The sequence below is a fragment of the Macrobrachium rosenbergii genome, chromosome 47 (assembly GCF_040412425.1).
Source record: "Macrobrachium rosenbergii isolate ZJJX-2024 chromosome 47, ASM4041242v1, whole genome shotgun sequence".
NCBI classification, from domain to species: Eukaryota; Metazoa; Arthropoda; class Malacostraca; order Decapoda; family Palaemonidae; genus Macrobrachium; species Macrobrachium rosenbergii.
In genome coordinates, this window is record NC_089787.1 from 48684752 (window position 1) to 48704499 (window position 19748).

Consider the following 19748-nt stretch of genomic DNA (forward strand, 5'->3'; position numbering starts at 1 on the left):
GCATGCTGATAGATACAGACTCTCGTATCAGCAGGTTCAGGAAGGCAGCAAAGCTGTTCTTGTCTCGACGGGAGCAGCCAGCTTGGCAATGACAAGTCGTCATCGGTCACCTGTTGTCTATGGAGAAGCTGGTTCCTCATGAGTGACTTCGCCTTCGTTCCATTCAGTGGAGACTGAAAGAGTACTGGACCCAGTCTCGAGACCCTCAATCCTTTCTCATTCCTCTCTCGGGGGAAGTGAGAGAGGATCTAGACTGGTGGCTGGATGACAGGAACATCTCAATAGGAGTGTGCCTGCACACTCCCCCTCAGGACATGCTTCTGTTCTCAGCTGAATCGAGTGAGGGATGGGGCACACACCTGGAGGAGTTGCTGACTTCAGGAGTGTGGAACCAAGACAAAAAGCACCTTCACATCAACATCCTGGAGCTTGAGGCAGTCTTCCTGGCCCTCCAAGAGTTTCAGGATTGAGTGATGGGACACTCCATGGTGTTGATAAGCAACAAAACCACAGTGGTGGCATATGTCAACAAGCAGTGGGGGTCTCATATCTCTTCTGCTTCACCAATTGATGATGCAGGTGCATGAGTGGGCAGTAGCTCACTTGGTAGAGCTGTCAGCCAGATACATTCCAGGCAAGAGGAATGTAGTGGCAGACAAGCTCAACTACCAGAATCAAGTGATAAGGACAGAATGGTCCCTTCACTTGGACATCACAGAGAGATTTTCGATCTGTGGGGCGTCCAGTCATAGATCTGTTCGCCACTGGGCACAACAGAAAACTTCAGATCTTCTGTTCAGTCGTGCTGGAACCATGGGCCGCTGCAGAGGATGCTTTTCAGCACCTGGGGGACAACCTCAACATCTATGCCTTCCCTCCGTTTTGTCTGATTTGCAGGGTGATCAGCAGTGTGTTGGTTACCCTTAATCTCAGGATGATTCTGGTGCCTCCCAAATGGCTGCAGGCCGTTTGGTATCCCAACCTACTAGCTCTGCTCTCCAAGGCACCGAGAGAGATTCTCCCCTTGCCCAACCTTGTGTGTCAACCCCACTTTGAGTGGTACCACCAGGCATTGCAGTCCCTGTGTCTTCACGGTTGGCAGTTATCCAGCGTCTATTGCGAGCGAGAGCCTTTTTTGTGCCGCGCAGGAACAGAGATGGCTGGATACCTCAGACAGCCCTCTGCAGCATTATACCAGGGAAAGTGGGCTGTCTTTTGTGGTTGGTGTCATAGACGGGTCTCTCCGGTTGGAGCTACTTTTCAGCAGGTTGCAGACTTCCTCGTCTTTCTTCGCTGAGAAGCTTCTTTCTGTTTCAGCTGCGAAAGACTATAGGGCCGCACTTGGTCTAGTCTTGCGGCTGAAGGATGTAGACATCTCCTCCTCATTGGAGATATCACTACTGTACTGATGAGAAGCTTCAAAAGGTCTTGTCCACCCTGGGACCTCATGCCCCCTGCGTGGGATGTGACTCTCTTTTTGAGGAGCCTGACTTGTGCACCATACGATCCTTTGTGAGAGTTGTCAGACAGGGATCTGACTCTCAAGACCATCTTCCTGCTTGCCCTGCCATCGGCAAAGAGAGTTGGAGAACTGCATGGACTTTCCTTCATTGTTAAACACTCAAGGGGATGGACATCAGTTACGCTTGATTTCCTCCCAGATTTCATAGCAAAGACTCAAAACCCATTGGTCCCTGATGTTAGGTTTGAGTCCTTCACAATCCCTTCTCTAGAGGACTTTGTAGATAATGACCCAGACAAGATGCTACTGGCTCATCTGAGAAAGAAGTGTCCAAGAACACGATTTCTTTCTGGCTTCGTGAGATGATCAGGAGAGCGTACTCTGCTGCTGGTGAAGACAACACTAGTACCTTCCACCTGAGAGCTCATGAAGTCAGAGGCAGTGGTCCAACCCTCGCATTCCAGAAGAACCTGTCAGTTCCTCAGGTATGAAAGCGGGGTTGTGGTCTAGACAGACCACTTTCACCTCTTTTTACCTTTGGGATATTACCCACAAGTCCTTGGACACTTTTTCCTTGGGACCTGTGGTGGCTGCTCAACAAGTTTTGTAGCTTACCCAGCTCCTCTAACAGGACAGGGTTGCATCTCGCCTAAGATGTTCGGTTGTGGATGTGGGAATGACTGCGGGAGTGACTGGCCTCTCCTTCTTCCATCCTTCCTTCTCATCCTTTCTCTCTTCCTTCGGGCAGAGAGTGGACTCGAGTCATTACATACTGGGTCTAGCAGTCAATGCAGATAAGTCTATACATTGAGTTTCCATTCTGTTTTTCCTTCCAGGATTATAGAAGCAAATCTGCTCCTTCCTCTAGCAAGGGGAGGAGGAGACCCTGACAATAAGACAAACTTGATACTTTTATTTGCCTTGCTGTCTCCGACTCTTAAGGTTCATCCTAGCCTTTTTTCGTATGAGGTTGCGTTTTCCTCCCTCATGTGAAAAAGACCCAGAAGTCTGACAGTTGATCATGCGGTACTACACCCCTATCAGTTTGTCAGAGACAGGTTTCTTTTCCTTGCTCTATCGATCAGGAAGAGAATCCCAGGTGTGCGAACTCTAGTCAGTTCAAGAGACTCACTCAGATTCCTCCCTCCAACCAGTGAGTCTTCCTAATGTAAAGGACCAATGGTTTGTATATCGTGTAGGAACAAATCATACTTTTTTAAAGTAAACTGTATTTTTGCAAACCATACAAACCTGAAGTCCTTTACATTACATTTTTATGCCCACCTCATGCCACCCCACTATCTGACACCTGGCCTGAAAGACAAATTGAAATGTTTATGTCCGGGAGGGTGGGACTCCCGCCTACCGGATGGTAGTTAATTGCCTAACTACCCTGTTCGAAAGTTCAACGGCCATTTCCAGCTCCGCTGTAAGTAATTCCTAATGTAAAGGACCTCAGGTTTGCATAGTTAGGAAAAATACAATTTACTTTTAAAAATTGTGATATTTTTAGGTTGAACTAATCAGGAGCTTGCTACGAAACCATCACCCTAAAGTTGAAGTTCGATCTGTAGATGGATTTCAGGGAAGAGAAAAAGAAGCAGTTGTTATATCTCTTGTTCGTTCGAATGAAGAAGGTAAAAGTAAAGGATCCTTATGCATTTGCTAAAATTATTTATTTCTTATATAAGTATACATATGTTAAACTGATTTAAATTTGTAACCATTATGAGACATTTTTGAGTGTTATTTTTTCAAATTTTACAAATGAATTATCTTTGTTATAGGCTCTCAATGTCATTTTCCAAGAGGAAAGTACTTAGCTCTAGGATCTTAGCTGGAAACTGTTGACACAGGTGAAGAGTATTGTAAATCCATCAAAGAATGAAGATAGCCATTGTTCCACAGTTCATTTTATGAACTACTTGTCTGTTATCAACTTGCTCAGAACTTTTAATATTTAAGTCCACGTGTTTATTTTGTTTTCTATGCCATTTTTGTCTTTTTTAAATAATGCTTACCATACAGGTGTTATTATTGAATTTGTGTGGCAAAGGTTTGTCTTGATACTTTATTGATTCATTTTTCCTCAGTTTGTTTAATTTTTTACATTTGATTTCAATAAATATCTATTCAGGTGGCAGGTTAAGCCATTCTTAAGATTCATCATTATGGTATGCAAGAAAATATTTGATCGTTGGTGATGTGTTTCATCTCATTTATTAATTTTTCATTTCATCTCATAACTTTGCTTTGTAACTTTGCCCAGTGTTTACATTCATGTTTCGTAGGCTTCATCAGTAGAACAATGGAGATGTGTCCAAAATACAACCAGTTTAAGTGTATTTCAGTTGACTCTGATGATTATCACACCATCTTAGTGTATTATTGGAAAATGGATTACCGTTACTGTACTGGCCTTTTTGTCTAATCTCAACCATTATCTCATTTCATGTTATGATGCTCCAACACATTTATGCAGTTTGCTTACTATGTGTGTAGCGCATGTTTTCAGAGGTGTTGCGTATGCTTTCACATTCACTCAGCTTTTTAGTTTTCTGTAAAAGAAAACTATTGAGGTGGATTTGTCTATCCATCCACACTTTTTCTGTCCGTCCTCAGATCTTAAAAGCTACTAAGGCTAGAGGGCTGCTAATTGGTAAGTTGATCATCCACCCTTCAATCATCAAACATACAAAATTTCAGCCCTCTAGCCTCAGTAGTTTTTATTTATTTAAGGCTAAGGTTAGCCATGGATCATGCTTCTGTCAGCCACTGACGCATCTTCACTTGACCCCATTTGGGGAGCAACTGAGCACTGTCCGGTAGTGGCTGAGAGTGGCATAATGAAGCACATCGAGAGTTTCTTACAGCATTGTACGCTGTACAGAAAACTCGGTTGTGCAGAAGGTTTCTTCAGTGCATTTTTTACTTTTCTTTTATTCTATGAATTGTTATTAACTTTTGTAGTTGCTGTATATATGTTATAATTTTTAATTGTAATTTTATCAAATTTTCAACATGTTAACTTTTCAACTGTAGAAAGGATGAATGCATATGTACTTGTTCCTACACAGTTACAAACCTCCTTTCTTTAAATAGGGTATTGCTTGCAAACGTGATCTGGAACACCCATTCAAATTTCAAACTTATTGACCAGGCAGCCAGTCACCGACAGGCAGGAGGAAGCCCCGCCCACCCTTCAGTCTGCATGCCACTTTGCTTCCTACTGCCATCGATTCCAAACATCTTGCATGAATCTCTGCCCAACATTTGCTGTTTGAACTTTTATTGGTTAAACTTGACTAATCCTATTTTGGTTATTGACATTGTGTTATTGTATTTTTTAACCCATTGTTCAAATAAGCCTTCTTACAAGGACTCAAGTTTGTGTTTTCTTTGGTGCTATGAATACTGTTTTCATCAGCTTCTGGTAGTTAACCCTTTAACGCCGAAGCCCTATTTTCAAAAACGTCTCCCGTATGCCGGCGGCCTCCGAGAAGTAGCGCCGAAGCGGAAAAAATTTTTTTTTCAAAAAATCACAGCGCACTTAGTTTTCAAGATTAAGAGTTTATTTTTGGCTCCTTTTTTTCTCATTGCCTGAAGTTTAGTATGCAACCGTCAGAAATAAAAAAAATATTATCATATATAAATATTGGAATATGTGACAGCGAAAAAAAAACTCGTATATAATTGTATACAAATCGCGCTGTAAGGAAAACGGTTGAAGCTAGTGAGTTAATTTTTTTTAGTTGTATTGTACACTAAATTGCGATGATTTTGGTATATAACAGATTGTAAAACGATTAAAGCAACACAGAGAGAATATTATCACAAAATGATGCATGAATTCGTAACGCGCAGACGTAAAAAAAAGTTTTTTTCAAAAATTCACCAAAAATCAAAATATTGTGCTAGAGACTTTCCAATTGTGCCAAAATTAAGGAAATTGATTGAATATTACTAGGCTGTAAGTTTTTTAGCTTACAATTGCATTTTTTGAACCATTTCGATCGAGTTAAAGTTGACCGAAGGTTGATTTTTTCTATTTATCGTTATTTCGATGTAAATATAAAATAAAAAGAACTGTGAAGAGCTAAAGGAATGATATATTTTTTGTTGTATTCTACATGAAATTGCGCACATTTTCATGTATAACACTTTATGTAACGAATAATATGAAACGGCGAAAAAATTACGGCAAGCTGACGCAAGAAATTACAGGATTTTCAGCGGAGTCCGCGCGCGCGGAGCGGAGGAAAATATTTTTTCAAAAATTCACCAAAAATCTACATATTGTGCTAGAGACTTTTCGTTTGTTGCAAAATGAAGGTAAATGATTGATTGTTACTCGAATGATTGTTACTCGAATGTAATGATTATGGCTTACGGATGCGTTTTTCGATCATTTCGGTCGAGTCAAAGTTGACCGAATGTTAAAATTTTGTCAGTTATCGTGATTTCGGCGAAAATATTAAAAAACTGTGAAGAGCTAAAGGAATTACATATTTTTTGTTGTATTCTACATGAAATTTCGCACATTTTGATGTATAACACTTTATGTAACGAATAATATGAAACAGCGAAAAAATTACGGCAAGCTGACGCAAGAAATGCTAGGATTTTCAGCGGAGTACGCGCGCGCGGAGTGAAGGAAAATTTTTTTTTTTCAAAAATTCACCAAAAATCTAAATAATGTGCTAGAGACTTTCCGTTTGTTGCAAAATGATGGTAAATGATTGATTGTTACTCGAATGTAATAATTATGGCTTACGGATGCGTTTTTCGATCATTTCGGTCGAATCAAAGTTGACCGAATGTTAAAATTTTGTCAGTTATCGTGATTTCGGCGAGAATATTAAAAAACTGTGAAAAGCTAAAGGAATGACATATTTTTTGTTGTATTTTACATGAAATTGCGCACATTTTGATGTATAACACTTTATGTAACGAATAATATGAAACAGCGAAAAAATTACGGCAAGCTGACGCAAGAAATGCTAGGATTTTCAGCGGAGTACGCGCGCGCGGAGCGAAGGAAAATTTTTTTTTTTTTTTCAAAAATTCACCAAAAATCTAAATAATGTGCTAGAGACTTTCCGTTTGTTGCAAAATGAAGGTAAATGATTGATTGTTACTCGAATGTAATAATTATGGCTTACGGATGCGTTTTTCGATCATTTCGGTCGAATCAAAGTTGACCGAATGTTAAAATTTTGTCAGTTATCGTGATTTCGATGTAAATATTAAAAAACTGTGAAGAGCTAAAGGAATGATATATTTTTTGTTGTATTCTACATGAAATTGCGCACATTTTGATGTCTAACACTTTATGTAACGAATAATATGAAATGACGAAAAAATTACGGCAAGCTGACGCAAGAAATGCTAGGATTTTCAGCGGAGTTCGCGAGCGCGGAGCTGAGGAAATTTTTTTTTCAAAAATTCACCAAAATTCTAAATATTGTACTAGAGACTTTCCGTTTGTTGCAAAATGAAGGTAAATGATTGATTGTTACTCGAATGTAATAATTATGGCTTACGGATGCGTTTTTCGATCATTTCGGTCGAGTCAAATTTGACCGAATGTTAAAATTTTTTCAGTTATCGTGATTTCGATGTAAATATTAAAACACTGTGAAGAGCTAAAGGAATGTGAAGAGCTAAAGGAATGATATTTTTTGTTGTATTCTAGATGAAATTGCGCATATTTTGATGTATAACACTTTATGTAACGAATAATATGAAACGGCGAAAAAATTACGGCAAGCTGACGCAAGAAATGCTAGGATTTTCAGCGGAGTTCGTGCGTGCGGAGCGGAGGAAAATTTTTTTTTCAAAAATTCACCAAAATTCTAAATAATGTGCTAGAGACTTTCCGTTTGTTGCAAAATGAAGGGAAATGATTGATTGTTACTCGAATGTAATAATTATGGCTTACGGATGCGTTTTTATCATTTCGGTCGAGTCAAAGTTGACCGAATGTTAAAATTCACTTTGGATGCTGGGTCCTTCTCCAGCATCCCAGTCTAAAACTCGCCTCACACGCTCACTTCTGACAGGCAGTATGCCCTTTCACGGTCCTGACGCCTTTGTGACATCTCTGCAAACGTTCTGTTGCAGCACGAATATGCTAACACTCGCAAAAGTTCAACAAAACACGTCTGTGTCAAAATATCGCTCTCGCAAGGTGCTGATCTGATGCTCTCTGATGCGAGATGGGGGAAATTTGAAATCTTCCGCAAACTAGGCCTACAATTATTTTTCCGCGAATATTTAAAAAAAGCATTTTCAGTCGACGTTTGCAATGTCCACTCGGCATTCGACAGACAATTTTGGACAACGTTTAAAACGTCCAACAGGCGTTTAAGGGTTAAACAACAGCAGTCTCATTCTCTGACATGCTTACTAATACATTTACCTTTCAGGTACGGCAGATGGCAACACTTGGAAGTTTTGTGACAGTAGGCTTTGCAGTAATTAAGAGGTAATACTGCTGTCATGGCCTTCCTTTGTGTTCACTGGAAATAGGCTAGGTAGCCTCGTTAGTTTTCTGTAAAAGAAAACTATTATGCTGGCTTTGTCTGTCTGCACTTTTTCTGTCCACCCTCAGATCTTAAAAACTACTGAGGCTAGAGGGCTGCAAGTTGGTATGTTGATCATCCATGCTCCAGTCATCAAACATACCAAATTGCAGCCCTCTAGAGCCTCAGTAGCTTTTATTTTATTTAAGGTTAAATTTAGCCATTATTGTGCCTCTGGCAACGATATAGGATAGGCCATCACCGGGCTGTGGTTAAAGTTTCATGGGTTGTGACTCATACAGCATTATACTGAGAACACCAAAAGATAGATCTATTTTCAGTGGCCTTGATTATACGCTGTAGTGGCTGTACAGAAAACTTGATTGCGCCAAAGAAATTTCAATGCATTTTTACTCTTGTTTTTTATTTTTGTGGCTTAATCTTTGAGATTCTTGATTACTATAGTAAACCCCTGTATTTGCATTCTCATGATTCGGGGACTCACCTATTCGCGGATTTCTCTGTGGAATGTATATACATAATATTCGTGGAAAATTTGCGCATTCGAGGTATTTTTCACTGAGAAATATTCACTAATTACTGTATTTTCATGTTTTCATGGCTGAATGCACTTTTGTGATAAAACTGTTAAAATACATGGGTATAGGCATTTTTAGAGATTTTTTTGTGTGAACTTGAAAATTGGTCAGTTCTAAGTGTTTTTAGAGGGGTTTTAAGTATTCACGGATTTTAGCTATTCGCGGGGGGGGGGGTGGTACGCATCCCCCGTGAATACGAGGGGTTTACTGTATCGTATACATACACGGTAGCCTAGCCTACAAATTAATGTACTCTATATTCACATATCGTATTATACAAACATCAACATAACGAATATGCATCTTTTCCATGGATCTTTTAAAATGTTATGCCTTAATTCACTGTAAAAAATAATATTGTATATATTCTTCTATTGCTTTTGTATTATGAATTAGTTCGTCACTGGGTGAGCGGGTTCCGTTCTCAGCTACCACGCTGTTGGTCACGAGTTCAAATCTCCGACCAGCCAGTGAAGAACAAGAGGAATTTGTTTCTGGTGATAGAAATTAATTTCTCTCTATAATGTGGTTCGGATTCCACAATAAGCTGTGGGTCTCGTTGCTAGGTAACCAATTGGTTCTTAGCCACGTAAAAATAAATCTAATCCTTCGGGCCAGCCCTAGGAGAGCTGTTAATCAGCTCAGTGGTCTGGTTAAACTAAGATATACTTAAATTTGTATTATGAATTGTGATGATAGCGATCAATGTTTTGGTTTGGAAATCGTTTATGCAGTGTTCATTTCGTTGTATTTAACTCAGTTCAGAGCGCTTTTCTTGCTTCTAGTTAGTGTAAATAAATATCTAGATACTTTATTTATATGGGGCAAGGTTATTTTTCGTTAAATGAAGTGTTTTTAAGTCAAAGTATAACTTAAATACGTCTTGTTGTGAAATTAATTTAGCTATTTTTTTCGTTAATAGATGACGTGGGGGCGTTTGTTTTGTGTAAAAAAAATCAAGATTCCGTTCGTTATTTTCACTTGATTCCATCATATTATGAGCTTTACGTATTTATCGTTTATCAGCGTAAAAATGCCAGTAAAGTGTTCTTTCATGCCAAGTAGTTTTTAATAAAATACTTTCATCCATGTTGCCGCTTCATGATAATTTATAGTCATTAGCAGCTTGAACATTGTTTTCTCAGCTTCAGTTACAACTTGCAGCTTAAATTTAGCAGTATATTTCCTTGACGATCTTTTATCCATACCGAATAAGGGTATAATGTAAAAATATACCAGTCCTATTCTACTTAACGTCATTTGTACTATAACATACGGTAATTGTGTACGTATAATGGTTGAAATGCAAGCAAATCAGCTGTTATCCGATTCGGTTATAAGCAAAAAACAGTTTCTCGGTCGGTTGTTTATGGCTGTACGCATTTATGCAAGAGTATAACGCTACTAACAATACTTTTTATCATTTTCTTTTATATGGCAAATGGAGGAAAAGAAGTTGGTCTATTGTAATTTGGTCTCTCTCGCTGCCTGATTGTATCTGCTGCCTGCTTCTGCTCGAAATTTAAAAATATTTTATAAATTGTTGTTGTATTAATTACTTCCCATTGCAAAATCGAATTATCGTAAGGTGAATTATCATAACTCGAGCACTACCTGAGTGTTTTAATAGTTTTATCACAAAAAGTGCATTTAGTCATGAAAATGAGATGAAAATACAGTAATCAGTGAATATTTCTCAGTGAAAAATACCGTGAATGGGTGAATTTTCAGCGAATAATGTGTATATATATTCCATAGAGAAATCCGCAAATAGGTGAGTCCGCGAATTGTGAGACAGCGAATACAAAGGGTTTACTGTATGTACTTTTATTAGTCTTAGAACCAAATGGGTTATACTCCCAATTGGGAATGATCCTGTCGGGGTATTCGGTGGGGCTCCTCCTACAGGCTGGGTGTCTTGAGTTTGTCAGCATGTGGAATGGTCCTGAGGGTCCTGATAGCAAGGCGACAAAAGGCCATCAAGCCCAGTTGCAAGCCAGATGGCCTCAGGGAAGCACTGGGACATTTTCTGCAGTTTTTCCCTGCCACTGAGAGGGTTTAGGTCCAAGCTTAGTTGCCTTTATCATATCTTTCTAGTGGGGTTTTAAACCATTGGCTTTCACCTATATCTGTACAGGGAATTAACTAAAGACCAATCCAGTGCACTGTAGTGGCTTTCTACCTGTGCCCTTGACTCATCGAAAGGAGAAATCTTTATCTCAATCAGTGCCAAATAGATACAGGCAACCCTGGTTAACGGTGGGGGTTCTGTTCTTAGCTGAGCGCTGATATCCGAAAATCACTGATAATTTTGGTAATAATGGCGATTATGGCGTTGTAAGGGCCATAAACCACTTGTTGGCGCTGTTAACCACTTACTGGTGCTGATAAACTCTTGCTGATGCTGATAAATGGCTTACTGATGCTGATAAACCGCTTGCCAACGCAGATAAACCACTTACTGACGCCGAAAATTACTTATTGTCACCGAAAACTGGATTAACAACGTCGTTAGCCAAGTGCTGTAAAACTGAAATGCCAATAACGCAGGGCTGCCTCACAAATAAATTTGAGTCTCTCTTTTTCTCTCTCTCTCTCGGTGTCACAGGTGAAGGTGATGGATGACCCAAAGGAGGAGGCTATATTCAGAATAGTTTTGTTGGAAGGTAGTCTTTTCCAACAACTGGCCCACCAGGCAACTTCCTGTGAGCCATTTTTGTGTGCAAGGCAACGAGATTCAGTGTTGTTGTCTGAGTCCCTGGACAAAATTTTGCATTGAGGATAGGTCTGGCCCTGCTTCGGTTGCTTGGCCGGGTTTCATCCTTGTGTCTTGAACCTTAGGGCTCAAGCATGCAGGATAGCAGACACAGAATTCCCCTTTAAACCTTCTCGAGGGGTCTCGGCCTTGAAGGAGGTTAGAGTTTGGGAAATTAGCACTAGTTCATGGCAGACGAGTTGCACCCTTTCCAGTTCCAATTATGTTTGCGCGATTGGCTTTGCTCAGCTTGCTCGTTCGTGAGACTGGCTCGGCACGCCCCGCCTGCCTCCCAGTCCATCACATACCACCCCTGGATCACGTTTGTGTGATCGACTCGGTTCAGTGCGGCTTGGCTTGGCCCAGCTTGGTTTTTCCGAATCTGGCTCTCGGTACTGTTCGAGTGAACTTTCTGCTCTTCCCAGGAAAGCGCTTTGCCATGGCATAAGTACTCTTCTTCCCCCGTGTGGCAATAATCTCCTTTGGTTGATTATCGCTCACGGTCCGCCTCTCTTGCTGGCCTTACTGGCAGGACAGGTATGAGTACTCTTTCTCCTCATCTGTTTTCTTTTTCTCTCGGTTGTTCCGAGAGGCGCAAGATGGACAGAGAGAGTTCCGACGAATTTGTCTTCAGAGTTCGGCTGCCTGGCATGCTTTGGGTGTCAGTCCCCTAATTGTCTCGTAGTACAACCAGGTAAGGAGGGTTTCTTGGGATCTGTTAAGGTCTCCCTCCAAGGAGAGAGGTACAGGAGTTTCACGCTTTGGAAAGCAGCGAGGGTCTTCCTCTTCAATTTGTGATCACCCTCGTCTTTCGGAGAACTTTGCACCAATTTGTCAGCGCGAGGATCCCCGGGACAGGACTGCGGCTCCCCCAATGAATAATCTTCATCACTCGCAACCCTTGCAGTTCCTGAAGGAGCTGAGAGTTTTGGGGCCCACCACTGTCCTTGCTTGCAAGAGTGTTCTCGACCAGATAAATACTTTTCTTTGGATAAGGAATTCATTCAGGTCAAGACACCAAGCTCCTCCCCTATCTTGACAGAGTACGAATTCTTCTTGCCTCGGAGGGTCTTGCCGACTGCAGGTTGTTCTGACTCTGCTTCACCTGGACTCGGTTCTCTTTCTGCTTCTTGCCATGAAGGGTAGTCTCTTCCACAACGAGAGGGGGCGATCTTGAAGGACACCTGCTGGTTTCCTCCAGGCAGTCTCCTGATGGATCCATGATCCTTCACTTCTAGACTTTCTCTCCTCAGGATGTGACCATTCCTGAAAGGAACCCTGCCTTTTGGAGACTGGTCCTGTCCAGGGATGGGTCTTCCTATACCAGACGGCAATCTGTGGGCAATTCTGGTGCTAAGAAGAAGGACTTTGTCCTAATTCGGATCTCCGGTTTCGTAAGTCCCAAGTTGACTTGACTCTTAGGAACTAACCTTTACTTGGTTCTGCCTTTCTCTTTCAGAGATTTGCCAGATACCACAGTAATCAAGGTTTGTACTAGGGCACTGCCATGTCCTTTGGACAATGGCCAAGACCTTTGGGTCTTAGTCATCTCAGCTTGACCTTGAGTTCAAGCCTGCCCTCCTCAACTCCTAAGAAGTCCCAGGCTTCAGAAGAAGATCATGGAACACATAGCACTCTTCTTCCCTTCTGGGAAATGCACATAACTGTGTCTCTTTCCACCCTCTTTTCTATAAGGGAGGAGGGCGGAAGGGAAGAGAGAAAGAAGTATTGACCGGGCAGAAGTTCTCCTACTGCAGATGCCTGGATGAAGTGATACTTATCGAGTCTCTGGAGCTGGCAGCGACATTGCCGAGACCTGGGAATGGATTCATTCAGGAGAAGTATCTATTTCTCTTGGGTCTCGGCAATTCTTTTCATCAAACTTCCATCCCGTTTCCTCTCCTGTGCTCCTTATTTGGGAAATGCCAGCCCAGCTAGAGCTAATCATCGTGGTATCCTGTCATCTTGCAAAAGCTTCCCCATGGTGGAGAATGAAGGAGGTCTGCTTCCATTCCTCCATCCTTCTTTCCTCTTCAAAGTATGAGGAAAAGAGTTAAGCTAATGCTTGATTAAAGGAACCTTCAAATATGCTTGCATATTCCCCTCATATTGTGTGTCTACTTCCGGATTCACAGATCGAATAATAGGCGCACACCTGTCAGATTTTGTATTGAAGGAGTGTGACCGAGACAATTAGTACCTTCTCATCAACATCCTGAGTTCAAGGCAGCCTTTTGGCCTTCCAAGAATTCAGGATGAGTTTTGCGACACTCAAGTGGTTTCGTTGAACAACAAAATCACAGTACAGTAGTGGCATTCGTTGACAAACGAGGGAATTGTTTTTTCCTCCCGTTTCATCTGTTGACATTTGCAGGTACTCAAGTGTTCTGTAGTGCACTCAATAGCTCAATTAGCCAGATACATTCCCAGTGGGGATGTATTGGTAGATGAGCTCAACCTCAGGTTTGAGTTATTGGGACGGAACGTGCCCTTCACTCTTTCCTCACAAAGATTCACGAAGAGACTGCTCGACTGAGAGATCCCTACCGTCTTTCTGTTGCCTTCCTGCACAACAAAGTCGTAGTTTTCTCGCTCCTTCGTACCAGACCCAGGGTCCGCTACAGTGAGGCATGCTGTCTTTTTTGGGAAAAATCAATATCTACGTTTTTCCCTCCGTATTTGACTATTTCTCTAGGGGTTCACAAGCATTGCTCACCCCGAGTTACAGACAAATGCTAGAAGACTTAGCCTTTTGCCTGACCTGATAGCTGTGCTTCCAAGGCATCAAGAAGAGTTCTGCTTGACCCAACCTCCTGTAGCAGCTACACAAAAAGCAGTTCTTCAGGCAGTACATCCCTGTGTGTTCAGGACTGGGAGACCTTCCAGCTTTCCTTGCAAGTGTAGGCTTTCTCGTCGAGCTGCAACAGATATACAGGCAGTCCCTGGTTTACGACAGGTCCGGCTTACGACGTTCCAAGGTTACGACGCTTCTCAAATATATTCATCAGAAATTATTTCACGGTTTACGATGCATGTTTCGGGGTTATGACGCGTCGTACGCAATCCGACGGAAGAAATATGACTCCAAAACAACAGAATAATAAAAATTTGGAGGCTTTTTTGATGAAAAACTCAATAAAAATGCAGTTTACATCATTTTAAATACACCCAAAGCATTAAAAGTAAGGTTTTCTTAGGATTTTTTACGATTTTCAACGATTTTTTGGTTTACAACGATTTTTGGTTTACGACACGGCATAAAAACGGAATCCCCATCGTAAACTGGGGACTGCCTGTAGCTGGATATCTTTTGAAGTCCTCTGCAACACTGTCCCAGGGACTGGATCCATCTTCGCTGGTTGGTGTCATTGATGGAACTTCTTCTCAGGTCAGAGTCGCTCTTCAAGTCTGGACTTCCTCGTCTTCTCCGCCAAGGGTTGCTTTTCTCCCTTTCATTTGTGAAGAACGTAGGCTCTTGCGACCTAGTCTGCTATCTAAAGTAGCCTTCTTCTCCTCAGTCGAGATTTAGCTACAGATGAGAAGCTTCTTCGGTCTTGCTGTCACAGGGAACTGTTCCCTGAGTGGCACGTGACTCTCGTTTAGGGTTCCTGTCCTGTGCTCTGCACGCACCCTTACGAGAGTGGTCAGACAGAGATGTGCCCTCCTAGGACCATCTCTTATCTCGCTCCAGCACTGGCGTAGAAGATGGAAGAACAGGTGAAGGGGATCAATACCTCGACTCCTTCTCGGATGTCAGAAGTGCACTCCGAATCCATCAGCATCTGTTGTCCGGTTCGAGTCCTTCTTGTTCCCCTCCTCCTTGGACTTTGTATCGATGATCCAGATCAGTCATTACCATGTCCTATTAGGGAGCTGAGGTACTTTCCAAAAAGGCTCGACATTCCTAACCTGGATATCGTTGACATTTTTGCTGGTACTACCTCTCCCAAGAAGAAGTGTCTAAGGACACATCTTTCTCCTGGTTTCATGAAGCAATCGAAGGAGGTACTCGGTAGCTGGCAACGATGATACCATTACTTTCCACTCGAGAGCTCACAAAGTCAATGACTTGGCCCATCCCTCACATTCCAGAAGTTTCTGTCAGTCTGGAAGCAAGATGTTGTCTCATAGACCACACTCATGTCTTCTTCCTGTGGTCTTGCCCACAGGCCCTTGGAACCTTTTTTCCTTGGCCCTGCGGTGGCTGCTAAACAAGTTGTTTTCTTACCCGGCTCCTTCAAGAGGACTAACAACATCTTGCCTAAGGTGTTGGTTTTGGAAGTGAGAAGGATACCGAGAATGACTGGCCTCTCCTCCTCCTTCCCCGTTCTACTTCTTCTCGTTCAGGATGAGAATAGGACTCGAACCAATACTGGCTGGATCTGGCGTCTGATGCAGTAAGTCTACACAGCAAGCACCTGTTCCATTTTTCTTCTAGAATCATGGAAGCAATTCCGCTCCTTTCTCTACCAAGGGGAGGAAGGAGAGACTGGCAATAAGGGAATCCTGTCTTGGCTTTTCCTTACTGCCTCTGACTCTTAGATTCTTCCTAGCCTATTTCGTATGAGTTACATTTCCTCACTCAAGCAAAAAGGTCCAGTTCTGACATTTGATCTTGCAGTTCCTACACTCTGACCAATATGTCAGAGGCATGGTACTCCTCCTCACTCTTTTGTCCAGGAGAAATAGCCCAGGTGCGCAGAACTCCAGTCAATTCAAGAGTCTCACTCAGATTCCTCCCTCCAACCAGTGTCTTACTAATGTAAGGGACCGATGGTTTGTATATCATGGTGGAACAAATCACAACTTTTAAAAGTAAATTGTATTTTTCCTAACTATACAAACCTGAGGTCCTTTACATTACATTTTATGCCCGCCTTATACCATCCCTCAATCTGAACCTAGGCCAAAAGGCAAACTGAAATGTTTACATCTGTGCAGGCAGGTATTCCCTGCCTACTTGATGGTAGTTACTGCCTAACCACCTTGTTTAAGAGTTTAACAGCCGTGTCCAGCTTCGCCATAAGTAATTCCTAATGTAAAGGACCTCAGATTTGTATAGTTAGGAAAAAAGGGAGTTTGACAAAGGAAAAATCTATTTCTGGGTGAAGGCCTGTGTCGCTCAGTGAAATGTCCCTATGCAGCACACATTTCTAGGTATAAGTATTGCTAGATATACCAGAGAAAAAAGCTAATAGGATGCCAGAGTTACTACCTCTGGTTCGATACATCCTTATAGGATGTCGGTATGTCATCTAGGAGCGAGTGGAAGCCACTACCACAGACACTTAACCCAATAGACTCCTCCTCACCAAAACCCTCTGCCTAAGAGGTGCCAATACAACGGTCCCACCACCGCTACTACTACTAATTCTACCCACAATGCACCATCCCGAAATAGCACCCAAGCTTTTTGGCTAGATCAGGTGGGAAATATAGAGAGGGAAGGGTTCACTGAGCAACACAGGCCTTCACCCAGAAATAGATTTTCCTTTGTCAAAATCCCTTTTCTGGGCTTGTCCTATGTCGCTGAGTGAAATAGTAGCAGAAAATTGACCAAAGAAGCTTGTAAATTTAAAAAGGATTAATTGTATTAAGGATAAAATAAAATTTTTATACCTAGAAATGTGTGCTGCATAGGGACATTTCACTCAGCGACACAGGACAAGCCCAGAAATACAATTTAATTTTAAAAATTGTGATGTTTCCAACTGTATTGTTGGTTCATTTTCAAGGAAGGATGGGCTTGTTCTGGTTGGAATGGGGTCATTAGACAGTATTTATAGTGTCCCAGGTGTCCCGTGTTGTGAGGGCTGAATTTTCATTGGCTGGTTTAGGGGATTAAGTTCCTGAGCCAAACCATCTCCCAGATGTTGGTGCTCGCACTGGTCTCTGTGTGTGGACGTTGGAGACTGGGAAGGTCACTGCCGGTAGATGGGGCCACCACCTGATTGGTTCGTTTGTTCAGTTTTTGGGTTGCTGGTGGGCGGTGCCCTACATGCCACCATCAGTAGGAGGGAAGTCTCCTGCGTGCTGTTAAGGCTAGGTCTCCCCTTTCCGATGTGTAGCTCTTCCAGGAGGAGGCAGCAGTGGTCTGCCACCTTATCAATAATTCCAATATTAGGAATTATGTCCTTTCAGGTTACGTGTTTTCTGATATTGTTAATATTCTTAGCATGATTATGGATGGCACCTTCCTGAGCATGGCAGGAGATCCTCTTGGAAAATCTCATCATGGTCATCCCAGTGTAGGTGCTGGGGCATTCCTGGACAGGACATTTTTATTGATAGTCCATGTTGGTTTTCTTCAGAGGGTCCTGCACCACAGGGGTCAGGTTGTTTTTCATGATCAGGCCACTGGCCTTCTTGCTTTTGTGATAGATTACTAATTTAACCTCTTTTGCAGGGTCCGTAGGGGAGATGTTTCCTTCTATGATACTGCGAAGGGCATGCTCGTCCTCTGTGTATTTCCTGTGAAGCACTCCCTTGTAAAAGAGAGTGATGTCTTCAAGGGCGGCGGGGCTAGGCTCCTGCTGATACCATTTATCAATGGTTCTTCATATGCAGTTTGTGATGTCCCAGTTGGAATACCCATTGTTAAATATAACCTGGGCAACATGCTCTAATTCAGTGTGTGTCCCTCCAAGAAGAGCAGTGTGAAAGAGCTCTCTTGATGAAGGCGCTGATCGCATTGTGCTTGTATCTCTCTGGACACACACTCACAATTCAGGCACATGCCCAGGTTCGTGGGTTTTATATAAACATGCGTTATGAAATGCTCCTCTTGTTGCCGTATGAGGACATAAAGGAAGGGGAGACAACAATCACAGCAATGTTCGATGGTAAAATTGAGGCTGCTGTGGTCATGGAAGGCTTGTCTCAGTGTTCTATTTCTTCCACTGTGCTGGTGCCATCGTGGAATGCCTGCACTGCCTGGAAAAGAAGGATGCTGAAAAGAGAATGAAGATGATAACGAAGAAACTGGTCGCCCTTAATGGAGGAAAATTACTTTATGGCTCCCACAGAAGAGAGAATACATTAATCTGACCGACTATGCACCTACTGCCGAACAAGATAGAATTGTACATATGGAACTTAATTGTCATTTCTCTACCCAACCGAGGGCCATGGGGAAACGCCTTGAAATCGACTACCTGCTGGACACCATACACAAGCATGAACATCAAGGCACCATTGTACTATGGATGCCCTCCAGCCTCACAGAACACGGTGATACAAGAGTGATGTGATCGACAGGTGCCTAAGGGAAGTGGCCAAAGAACTCCGAGCCAAAGAGGATGTCACTGTCCTTCGGGCCAATAAAACTGCTGACTTTGTACTCATCTGCAATGAAGAATACCACCACAAGTTGGATGAGATACTGGCAGACAGCAGCAAATTTCAGAGGATCATTAAGAACCCAGTAGATGACATGACATTAAGCTCGAGGCTAATAGGATCATCGAGCTGTCAGTGCAGCTTCCAACTCCCTTCACCTGCTGCCGATTGCAGGGAACTACGACCTTGGCTAAATATACGGGAACGTTAAAACCCATAAACCAGGGAACTTGTTACGCCCCATTATTAGCCAGATTCCTGCCCCTACATACTAGCTTGTGAAGATATTGAATGCTATTTTGACTCCTTACGTTCCAGATGACCACAGTTTGAAGTCATCTGCTGGGTTTATAGAAGCCCTGAAAGCGACACCTCTGGGAGGAGTTATTGCGTTGTTGGATTTGGATTCCATCCTCACTAATGTCCCTGCGGATGAAACAATCCAGATAATTCTGGATCGTGTATATAGAGATGACTCCATGCCCCCATTAAACATCCCCAAGCATGCCCTCCAAACACTCCACGAGATTTGTACAAAAATGCCCCTTTCTCCACCCACAGAGGCCATACGTACATACAAAAAGATGGTGTAGCTATGGAGTACTTTTTGCAAACTTCTACATGGGTGCTGTGGAAAGTTGGATATTCTCCCATCCCATCGACACGAGTACTTTTTGCAAACTTCTACATGGGTGCTGTGGAAAGTTGGATATTCATCGCCATCGAGAAACCATCGACACGTCTGGGATATTGACGACACCATAAGTGCCAGCACAGTAGAAGAAATGGAACCCCTTGCGACAAGCCTTCCACAACCACAGTAGCCTCAACTTTACCATCGAACATTTTCTTGATCGTCGCCTCCCTTCCTTGATGTCCTTGTCGGCAACAAGAGGAGTGCTTTGTAATGCAAGTTTATACAAAACCCATGAACCTGGGCATGTGCCTGAATGGTGAGAGTGAGTGCCTAGAGAGATACAAGTGCACTGCGATCAGCGCCTTCATCAGGAGAGCTCTTTCACACTGCTCCTCTTGGAAGGACACACACACACGAATTAGAGTGTGTTGCC

General features: G+C 42.4%; 1 protein-coding gene across 2 annotated transcripts in view; it reads left to right on the forward strand.

Annotated features, from left to right (window-relative positions):
* Positions 1–19748, forward strand: part of LOC136830834 (DNA-binding protein SMUBP-2-like) — a 713243-nt gene that overhangs the window by 604638 nt on the left and 88857 nt on the right. For both annotated transcript variants that reach the window (XM_067090812.1, XM_067090810.1), the window contains exon 13: positions 2976–3099. In XM_067090812.1, the coding sequence (XP_066946913.1) occupies positions 2976–3099 (124 nt within the window). The remainder of the gene's footprint in view (positions 1–2975; positions 3100–19748) is intronic.